Below are 12,042 nucleotides of genomic sequence, written 5' to 3'. Positions count from 1 at the left end.
ATTACTCCTTGATGCGACAAAAACGTTCAGTTCCCATGGAAGAAAAACATTAACTTCATCCTCATACCATCGGAAATCGGAACCGGCAAAGCCACTTGTCGTATATGTCGTTGCAAATTACTAGGAATTTCCGGTATTCAAGTTGATCATGTTGGCTCTTTCTCGTATAGTTGAACAAGCGGGGATAGGCTGAAATATAGGAAAATAATAATCAGTAGAGTCATAATTTATAGGTAAGTAGCGGAAATAACAACTAAATTCTGGACTTTTGAGCACAGAATCGTTAAGTTCGCATTATTCAGTATGATCAGAGTACACTCCCTATCAATTTGGATATTATTTCAGAAAGATTGACTGTCTTTAGGTACTTACTTTCTTACCGATGCCAGTGGATTCTATCAGTTGTTCCGCAATTCGGAACTGCACAAGCCTGTCTGTGATTTGACAGATGTAATAATCGAGGTACGCAACAAGGTGGATCGATCGGATGGGAAGATGATTTTCAGACTGCGTAGTTGACGACGTGCAGCTATGGAAGGTATCGATGAAATGGGGACTTTTGTGTTGACTGGCCACTCCGGCTGTAGTTGAAATAAATAAGCCTGAAACAAAATACCAATTTTTCATTGTTCAATCAATACAGGAGAAAAAAAATACTTACATTCATTACCCCTCATGTTTTTGCCACTAAATATTAAGCTGCGCTCGAACGGGATTGATTATTTCGGTTATTTATTTGAATGAAAAGCTAAAAACTTTCTCCGCGAACCCACAGCAAATTAAACATATTTTCAAGATGGCACCTCGTATGATTTCAGGTTTGTCGAAGTTTCGAACTGAGGTTGGGAAGTGCAGCCAGATTTAATATTGTATTATCATCGAGTGCAATATTACATCAAATTTGTGTAATGATACATACGCAAATCAGAACCAGCTGGTTGCCCATGTTTCTGTGTAATATTGTCGCTTACTTTATGTCTATATTACACGAATGTAACGCAATGCTAAATTTTGGATTTTGTTCATGTGTAATTTATAGGCGATGTAATATCACATAAAAATAATGTAAGTTTGTATCTGTTTTTCGCATTTACATAGCTTTTTAACTACATCGTCCAAATTACGTCGAAGGGTTTTACATTATTTTTTGCTGTGAGCTTTCATGTTGTTTTGTTGATTGCGCTATTCAAATTAATTCATGAAAAAAATGTTACTTAGGTCCTTTTGAAAAGTTAAGCGAGAAATATATTTTACACCAGCAACGGACATTGCATTAGGGGCAAGCCAGAGTAAACGCGACGTGCGATGCGACAGTGCAGTTTGACAGCCTGTTGATAATGATTGTTATTCTTTTACGTGGAACGTGAGTCGCGTCGCGTCGTATCGCTCGTCGCGTTAATTTTGGCTTGCCCCTTAGGGTAACGACAGACAATCCAGGCACAATTGTGGTGTTGAAGGGAAACTTAAAATCTCAATAATACAAACATACACTTGTGATTCAAGGACCTTGGTATACCACGGTTTTAAACCCTAGTACATACTGTACCATACGTTGTACCATCATGCCCAAGTAACACCAAGCATTACAATATTGCACATATATCAATCACAAATCGGCATGCTAAATGCTAATTGCATTAGATCAGTTTTAACGATGTGAAGTTGCATTTATTTATCAACTGTCAGACAACGATACTCTAAATCAGGATTACAAATGCACCGATGCATTACTGATGCTTTATTTCAACATGTCATAGTAATGAACCATTAATTCGGTCTTATAATTGCCCTTTTCCACTTTAAGTCAACTTTTAGGGCTGTGTTTTTTTACAAGCATATATAGCTTCATGGTTACTTGGGTGGAATAAGATGACACATTCGTGGCACAACTTGTACCGCTAGTGCGTATAAGGACAGATCTGTGGTATTCGTACCATGGTACAAGGCGACAAGAAAATAAATTCGAAGATATCTTTAATCAAGACAATAATAAGTAAGGCACATGCCACATTATTCAAGATAATTCATAGTATTATTACCACCAGTGTGTCATTAGAAACTCACTCAAAATCAACAAATGGACCAAATATGAACTCCCAGAGGTGTCAAACCGGGAAGACGGCTGATAGTTTTATTCTAAAAAATCTTAGAAATTCGTCTAAAAATTCACTTATAATATATCATTTTAAATTTTGGTCTAAAGAAAACTGCACGATAGAATCTTGACGAAACCCACTCAGAATCAAAGAATGGACTGAATATGAACCCCCAGAGGTGTCAAACCGAGGGGACGGCTGTGTAGTTTATTCTAAAAATCTTAGAAATTGGTCCAAAAACTCACTTATAATATATCATTTTAAATTTTGGTCTAACGAAAACTGCACGATAGAATTTTGACGAAACTCACTCAGAATCAAAGAATGGACCGAATATGAACCCCCAGAGGTGTCAAACCGAGGGGACGGCTGATAGTTTTATTCTAAAAAATCGAAGAAATTGGCCCAAAAATTCACTTATAATATATCATTTTAAATTATAGTCTAACGAAAACTGCACGATAGAATTTTGACGAAACCCACTCAGAATCAAAGAATGGACCGAATTTGAACTCCCAGAGGTGTCAAACCAAGGGGACGGCTGATAGTTTTATTCTAAAAAATCTTAGAAATTCGTCTAAAAATTCACTTATAATATATCATTTTAAATTTTGGTCCAACAAAAACTGCACGATAGAATTTTGACGAAACTCACTCAGAATCAAAGAATGGACCGAATATGAACCCCCAGAGGTGTCAAACCGAGGGGACGGCTGATAGTTTTATTCTAAAAAATCTTAGAAATTCGTCTAAAAATTCACTTATAATATATCATTTTAAATTTTGGTCTAACGAAAACTGCACGATAGAATTTTGACGAAACCCACTCAGTATCAAATATAGGACCGAATATGAACTCCCAGAGGTGCCAAACCGAGGGGACGGCTGATAGTTTTATTCTAAAAAATCTTAGAAATTCGTCTAAAAATTCACTTATAATATATCATTTTAAATTTTGGTCTAACGAAAACTGCACGATAGAATTTTGACGAAACTCACTCAGAATCAAAGAATGGACCGAATATGAACCCCCAGAGGTGTCAAACCGAGGGGACGGCTGATAGTTTTATTCTAAAAAATCTAAGAAATTGGTCCAAAAATTCACTTATAATATATCATTTTAAATTATAGTCTAACGAAAACTGCACGATAGAATTTTGACGAAACTCACTCAGAATCAAAGAATGGACCGAATATGAACCCCCAGAGGTGTCAAACAGAGGGGACGGCTGATAGTTTTATTCTAAAAAATCTTAGAAATTCGTCTAAAAATTCACTTATAATATATCATTTTAAATTTTGGTCCAACAAAAACTGCACGATAGAATTTTGACGAAACCCACTCAGAATCAAAGAATGGACCGAATTTGAACTCCCAGAGGTGTCAAACCAAGGGGACGGCTGATAGTTTTATTCTAAAAAATCTTAGAAATTCGTCTAAAAATTCACTTATAATATATCATTTTAAATTTTGGTCCAACAAAAACTGCACGATAGAATTTTGACGAAACTCACTCAGAATCAAAGAATGGACCGAATATGAACCCCCAGAGGTGTCAAACCGAGGGGACGGCTGATAGTTTTATTCTAAAAAATCTAAGAAATTCGGCACCAACATTTCAAAAGGGCGAAACTGCTTTTGTAAACAAAAGCTTCTGACGTCGCTGGTGGCCTAATTTGAGCCCACCCACAACATCCAGCACCATTGATTGGAAGAAGAGGATTCGCTGCTTCCACCAGTGGCGTTGGATTGCGTGGGTGGGCTCAAATTAGCCCTCCAGCGACGTGAGAAGCTTTTGTTTACCAAAGCAGTTTCGCCCTTTTGAAATGTTGATGCCGAATTGGTCTAAAAATTCACTTATAATATATCATTTTAAATTATAGTCTAACGAAAACTGCACGATAGAATTTTGACGAAACTCACTCAGAATCAAAGAATGGACCGAATATGAACCCCCAGAGGTGTCAAACCGAGGGGACGGCTGATAGTTTTATTCTAAAAAATCTTAGAAATTCGTCTAAAAAATCACTTATAATATATCATTTTAAATTTTGGTCCAACAAAAACTGCACGATAGAATCTTGACGAAACCCACTCAGAATCGAAGAATGGACCGAATATGAACTCCCAGAGGTGTCAAACTGAGGGGACGGCTGATAGTTTTATTCTAAAAAATCTTAGAAATTCGTCTAAAAATTCACTTATAATATATCATTTTAAATTTTGGTCCAACAAAAACTGCACGATAGAATTTTGACGAAACCCACTCAGAATCAAAGAATGGACCGAATATGAACTCCCAGAGGTGTCAAACTGAGGGGACGGCTGATAGTTTTATTCTAAAAAATCTTAGAAATTCGTCTAAAAATTCACTTATAATATATCATTTTAAATTTTGGTCCAACAAAAACTGCACGATAGAATTTTGACGAAACCCACTCAGAATCAAAGAATGGACCGAATATGAACTCCCAGAGGTGTCAAACCGAGGGGACGGCTGATAGTTTTATTCTAAAAAATCTTAGAAATTGGTCCAAAAATTCACTTATAATATATCATTTTAAATTATAGTCTAACGAAAACTGCACGATAGAATTTTGACGAAACTCACTCAGAATCAAAGAATGGACCGAATATGAACCCCCAGAGGTGTCAAACAGAGGGGACGGCTGATAGTTTTATTCTAAAAAATCTTAGAAATTCGTCTAAAAATTCACTTATAATATATCATTTTAAATTTTGGTCCAACAAAAACTGCACGATAGAATTTTGACGAAACCCACTCAGAATCAAAGAATGGAGTTTTATTCAAAGAGAGAGTTTTATTCAAAAAAATCTTAGAAATTGGTCCAAAAATTCACTTATAATATCTCATTTTAAATTTTGGTCTAAAGAAAACTGCAAGATAGAATCTTGACGAAACCCACTCAGAATCAAAGAATGGACCGAATATGAACCCCCAGAGGTGTCAAACCGAGGGGACGGCAGATAGTTTTATTCTAAAAAATCTTAGAAATTCGTCTAAAAACGGCAGATAGTTTTATTCTAAAAAATCTTAGAAATTCGTCTAAAAATTCACTTATAATATATCATTTTAAATTTTGGTCTAAAGAAAACTGCACGATAGAATCTTGACGAAACCCACTCAGAATCAAAGAATGGACCGAATATGAACCCCCAGAGGTGTCAAACCGAGGGGACGGCTGATAGTTTTATTCTAAAAAATCTTAGAAATTGGTCCAAAAATTCACTTATAATAAATCATTTTAAATTTTGGTCCAAAGAAAACTGCAAGATAGGATCTTGACGAAACCCACTCAGAATCAAAGAATGGACCGAATATGAACCCCCAGAGGTGTCAAACCGAGGACGGCTGATAGTTTTATTCTAAAAATCTTAGAAATTCGTCTAATAACGGCAGATAGTTTTATTCTAAAAATCTTAGAAATTTGTCCAAAAATTCACTTATAATATATCATTTAAAATTTTGGTCTAACGAAAACTGCACGATAGAATCTTGACGAAACCCACTAAGAATCAAAGAATGAACCGAATATGAACCCCCAGAGGTGTCAAACCGAGGGGACGGCTGATAGTTTTATTCTAAAAAATCTTAGAAATTGGTCCAAAAATTCACTTATAATATATCATTTTATATTTTAGTCTAACGAAAACTGCACGATAGAATTTTGACGAAACCCACTCAGAATCAAAGAATGGACCGAATATGAACCCCCAGAGGTGTCAAACCGAGGGGACGGCTGATAGTTTTTTTTAAAAACATCTTAGAAATTCGTCTAAAAATTCACTTATAATATATCATTTTAAATTTTGGTCTAAAGAAAACTGCACGATAGAATCTTGACGAAACCCACTAAGAATCAAAGAATGAACCGAATATGAACCCCCAGAGGTTTCAAACCGAGGGGACGGCTGATAGTTTTATTCTAAAAAATCTTAGAAATTGGTCCAAAAATTCACTTATAATATATCATTTTAAATTTTAGTCTAACGAAAACTGCACGATAGAATCTTGACGAAACCCACTCAGAATCAAAGAATGGACCGAATATGAATCCCCAGAGGTGCCAAACCGAGGGGACGGCTGATAGTTTTATTCTAAAAAATCTTAGAAATTCGTCTAAAAATTCACTTATAATATATCATTTTAAATTTTGGTCTAAAGAAAACTGCACGATAGAATCTTGACGAAACCCACTCAGAATCAAAGAATGAACCGAATATGAACCCCCAGAGGTGTCAAACCGAGGGGACGGCTGATAGTTTTATTCTAAAAAATCTTAGAAATTGGTCCAAAAATTCACTTATAATATATCATTTTAAATTTTAGTCTAACGAAAACTGCACGATATAATTTTGACGAAACCCACTCAGAATCAAAGAATGGACCGAATACGAACTCCCAGAGGTGCCAAACCGAGGGGACGGCTGATAGTTTTATTCTAAAAAATCTTAGAAATTGGTCCAAAAATTCACTTATAATATATCATTTTAAATTTTGGTCTAACGAAAACTGCACGATAGAATTTTGACGAAACCCACTCAGAATCAAAGAATGGACCGAATATGAACTCCCAGAGGTGTCAAACCAAGGGGACGGCTGATAGTTTTATTCTAAAAAATCTTAGAAATTCGTCTAAAACTTCACTTATAACATATCATTTTAAATTTTGGTCTAAAGAAAACTGCACGATAGAATCTTGACGAAACCCACTCAGAATCAAAGAATGGACCGAATATGAACCCCCAGAGGTGTCAAACCGAGGGGACGGCTGAGAGTTTTATTCAAAAAAATCTTAGAAATTGGTCCAAAAATTCACTTATAATATCTCATTTTAAATTTTGGTCTAAAGAAAACTGCAAGATAGAATCTTGACGAAACCCACTCAGAATCAAAGAATGGACCGAATATGAACCCCCAGAGGTGTCAAACCGAGGGGACGGCTGATAGTTTTATTCTAAAAAATCTTAGAAATTCGTCTAATAACGGCAGATAGTTTTATTCTAAAAAATCTTAGAAATTCGTCTAAAAATTCACTTATAATATATCATTTTAAATTTTGGTCTAAAGAAAACTGCACGATAGAATCTTGACGAAACCCACTAAGAATCAAAGAATGAACCGAATATGAACCCCCAGAGGTGTCAAACCGAGGGGACGGCTGATAGTTTTATTCTAAAAAATCTTAGAAATTGGTCCAAAAATTCACTTATAATATATCATTTTATATTTTAGTCTAACGAAAACTGCACGATAGAATTTTGACGAAACCCACTCAGAATCAAAGAATGGACCGAATATGAACCCCCAGAGGTGTCAAACCGAGGGACGGCTGATAGTTTTTTAAAAACATCTTAGAAATTCGTCTAAAATTCACTTATAATATATCATTTTAAATTTTGGTCTAAAGAAAACTGCACGATAGAATCTTGACGAAACCCACTAAGAATCAAAGAATGAATCGAATATGAACCCCCAGAGGTGTCAAACCGAGGGGACGGCTGATAGTTTTATTCTAAAAAATCTTAGAAATTGGTCCAAAAATTCACTTATAATATATCATTTTAAATTTTAGTCTAACGAAAACTGCACGATAGAATTTTGACGAAACCCACTCAGAATCAAAGAATGGACCGAATACGAACTCCCAGAGGTGTCAAACCGAGGGGACGGCTGATAGTTTTATTCTAAAAAATCTTAGAAATTGGTCCAAAAATTCACTTATAATATATCATTTAAAATTTTGGTCTAACGAAAACTGCACGATAGAATCTTGACGAAACCCACTCAGAATCAAAGAATGGACCGAATATGAACCCCCAGAGGTGCCAAACCGAGGGGACGGCTGATAGTTTTATTCTAAAAAATCTTAGAAATTGGTCCAAAAATTCACTTATAATATATCATTTTAAATTTTAGTCTAACGAAAACTGCACGATAGAATTTTGACGAAACCCACTCAGAATCAAAGAATGGACCGAATACGAACTCCCAGAGGTGTCAAACCGAGGGGACGGCTGATAGTTTTATTCTAAAAAATCTTAGAAATTGGTCCAAAAATTCACTTATAATATATCATTTTAAATTTTAGTCTAACGAAAACTGCACGATAGAATTTTGACGAAACCCACTCAGAATCAAAGAATGGACCGAATACGAACTCCCAGAGGTGTCAAACCGAGGGGACGGCTGATAGTTTTATTCTAAAAAATCTTAGAAATTGGTCCAAAAATTCACTTATAATATATCATTTAAAATTTTGGTCTAACGAAAACTGCACGATAGAATCTTGACGAAACCCACTCAGAATCAAAGAATGGACCGAATATGAACCCCCAGAGGTGCCAAACCGAGGGGACGGCTGATAGTTTTATTCTAAAAAATCTTAGAAATTGGTCCAAAAATTCACTTATAATATATCATTTAAAATTTTGGTCTAACGAAAACTGCACGATAGAATCTTGACGAAACCCACTCAGAATCAAAGAATGGACCGAATATGAACCCCCAGAGGTGCCAAACCGAGGGGACGGCTGATAGTTTTATTCTAAAAAATCTTAGAAATTGGTCCAAAAATTCACTTATAATATATCATTTTAAATTTTGGTCTAAAGAAAACTGCACGATAGAATCTTGACGAAACCCACTCAGAATCAAAGAATGGACCGAATATGAACCCCCAGAGGTGTCAAACCGAGGGGACGGCTGATAGTTTTATTCTAAAAAATCTTAGAAATTGGTCCAAAAATTCACTTATAATATATCATTTTAAATTTTAGTCTAACGAAAACTGCACGATAGAATTTTGACGAAACCCACTCAGAATCAAAGAATGGACCGAATACGAACTCCCAGAGGTGTCAAACCGAGGGGACGGCTGATAGTTTTATTCTAAAAAATCTTAGAAATTGGTCCAAAAATTCACTTATAATATATCATTTAAAATTTTGGTCTAACGAAAACTGCACGATAGAATCTTGACGAAACCCACTCAGAATCAAAGAATGGACCGAATATGAACCCCCAGAGGTGCCAAACCGAGGGAACGGCTGATAGTTTTATTCTAAAAAATCTTAGAAATAGGTCCAAAAATTCACTTATAATATACCATTTAAAATTTTGGTCTAACGAAAACTGCACGATAGAATCTTGACGAAACCCACTCAGAATCAAAGAATGGACCGAATATGAACCCCCAGAGGTGTCAAACCGAGGGGACGGCTGATAGTTTTATTCTAAAAAATCTTAGAAATTCGTCTAAAAATTCACTTATAATATATCATTTTAAATTTTGGTCTAAAGAAAACTGCACGATAGAATTTTGACGAAACCCACTCAGAATCAAAGAATGGACCGAATACGAACTCCCAAAGGTGTCAAACCGAGGGGACGGCTGATAGTTTTATTCTAAAAAATCTTAGAAATTCGTCTAAAAATTCACTTTTAATATATCATTTTAAATTTTGGTCTAAAGAAAACTTCACGATAGAATCTTGACGAAACCCACTCAGAATCAAAGAATGGACCGAATATGAACCTCCAGAGGTGCCAAACCGAGGGGACGGCTGATAGTTTTATTCTAAAAAATCTTAGAAATTGGTCCAAAAATTCACTTATAATATATCATTTTAAATTTTGGTCTAAAGAAAACAGCACGACAGAATCTTGACGAAACCCACTCAGAATCAAAGAATGGACCGAATATGAACCCCAAGAGGTGTCAAACCGAGGGGACGGCTGATAGTTTTATTCTAAAAAATCTTAGAAATTCGTCTAAAAATTCACTTATAATGTATCATTTTAAATTTTGGTCTAACGAAAACTGCACGATAGAATCTTGACGAAACCCACTCAGAATCAAAGAATGGACCGAATATGAACCTCCAGAGGTGCCAAACCAAGGGGACGGCTGATAGTTTTATTCTAAAAAATCTTAGAAATTGGTCCAAAAATTCACTTATAATATATCATTTTAAATTTTAGTCTAACGAAAACTGCACGATATAATTTTGACGAAACCCACTCAGAATCAAAGAATGGACCGAATACGAACTCCCAGAGAAAAGAAAAGAAAAAGAAAACTGCACGATAGAATTTTGACGAAACCCAATCAGAATCAAAGAATGGACCGAATACGAACTCCCAAAGGTGTCAAACCGAGGGGACGGCTGATAGTTTTATTCTAAAAAATCTTAGAAATTCGTCTAAAAATTCACTTTTAATATATCATTTTAAATTTTGGTCTAAAGAAAACTTCACGATAGAATCTTGACGAAACCAACTCAGAATCAAAGAATGGACCGAATATGAACCCCCAGAGGTGTCAAACCGAGGGGACGGCTGATACTTTTATTCTAAAAAATCTTAGAAATTGGTCCAAAAATTCACTTATAATATATCATTTTAAATTTTGGTCTAAAGAAAACTGCACGATAGAATCTTGACGAAACCCACTCAGAATCAAAGAATGGACCGAATATGAACCCCCAGAGGTGTCAAACCGAGGGGACGGCTGATACTTTTATTCTAAAAAATCTTAGAAATTGGTCCAAAAATTCACTTATAATATATCATTTTAAATTTTGGTCTAACGAAAACTGCACGATAGAATCTTGACGAAACCCACTCAGAATCAAAGAATGGACCGAATATGAATCCCCAGAGGTGCCAAACCAAGGGGACGGCTGATAGTTTTATTCTAAAAAATCTTAGAAATTGGTCCAAAAATTCACTTATAATATATCATTTTAAATTTTAGTCTAACGAAAACTGCACGATATAATTTTGACGAAACCCACTCAGAATCAAAGAATGGACCGAATACGAACTCCCAGAGGTGCCAAACCGAGGGGACGGCTGATAGTTTTATTCTAAAAAATCTTAGAAATTGGTCCAAAAATTCACTTATAATATATCATTTTAAATTTTAGTCTAACGAAAACTGCACGATAGAATTTTGACGAAACCCACTCAGAATCAAAAAATGGACCGAATACGAACTCCCAGAGGTGTCAAACCGAGGGGACGGCTGGTAGTTTTATTCTAAAAAATCTTAGAAATTGGTCCAAAAATTCACTTATAATATATCATTTAAAATTTTGGTCTAACGAAAACTGCACGATAGAATCTTGACGAAACCCACTCAGAATCAAAGAATGGACCGAATATGAACCCCCAGAGGTGCCAAACCGAGGGGACGGCTGATAGTTTTATTCTAAAAAATCTTAGAAATTGGTCCAAAAATTCACTTATAATATATCATTTTAAATTTTGGTCTAAAGAAAACTGCACGATATAATCTTGACGAAACCGACTCAGAATCAAAGAATGGACCGAATATGAACCCCCAGAGGTGTCAAACCGAGGGGACGGCTGATAGTTTTATTCTAAAAAATCTTAGAAATTGGTCCAAAAATTCACTTATAATATATCATTTTAAATTTTGGTCTAAAGAAAACTGCACGATAGAATCTTGACGAAACCCACTAAGAATCAAAGAATGAACCGAATATGAACCCCCAGAGGTGTCAAACCGAGGGGACGGCTGATAGTTTTATTCTAAAAAATCTTAGAAATTGGTCCAAAAATTCACTTATAATATATCATTTAAAATTTTGGTCTAACGAAAACTGCACGATAGAATCTTGACGAAACCCACTCAGAATCAAAGAATGGACCGAATATGAACCCCCAGAGGTGCCAAACCGAGGGGACGGCTGATAGTTTTATTCTAAAAAATCTTAGAAATTCGTCCAAAAATTCACTTATAATATATCATTTTAAATTTTGGTCTAACAAAAACTGCACGATAGAATTTTGACGAAACCCACTTAGAATCGAAAAATGGACCGAATATGAACCCCCAGAGGTGTCAAACCGAGGGGACGGCTGATAGTTTTATTCTAAAAAATCTTAGAAATTGG

General features: G+C 35.4%; 1 protein-coding gene across 1 annotated transcript; it reads right to left on the bottom strand.

Moving 5' to 3' along the window:
- Positions 1-6: 6 nt before the first annotated feature.
- LOC134204233 (uncharacterized) lies at positions 7-848 on the bottom strand. The gene is made up of 3 exons (XM_062679060.1): positions 662-848; positions 373-602; positions 7-189 (listed from the first exon to the last, which is right to left on the bottom strand). Exons 1-3 carry the CDS (start codon positions 675-677, stop codon positions 121-123), a joined length of 315 nt encoding a protein of 104 aa, XP_062535044.1. The 5' UTR covers positions 678-848; the 3' UTR covers positions 7-120.
- Positions 849-12,042: the final 11,194 nt, after the last annotated feature.

This window comes from Armigeres subalbatus, unplaced genomic scaffold (genome assembly GCF_024139115.2).
Source record: "Armigeres subalbatus isolate Guangzhou_Male unplaced genomic scaffold, GZ_Asu_2 Contig466, whole genome shotgun sequence".
NCBI classification, from domain to species: domain Eukaryota; kingdom Metazoa; phylum Arthropoda; class Insecta; order Diptera; family Culicidae; genus Armigeres; species Armigeres subalbatus.
This window is presented reverse-complemented; position numbering and strand designations above follow the sequence as displayed.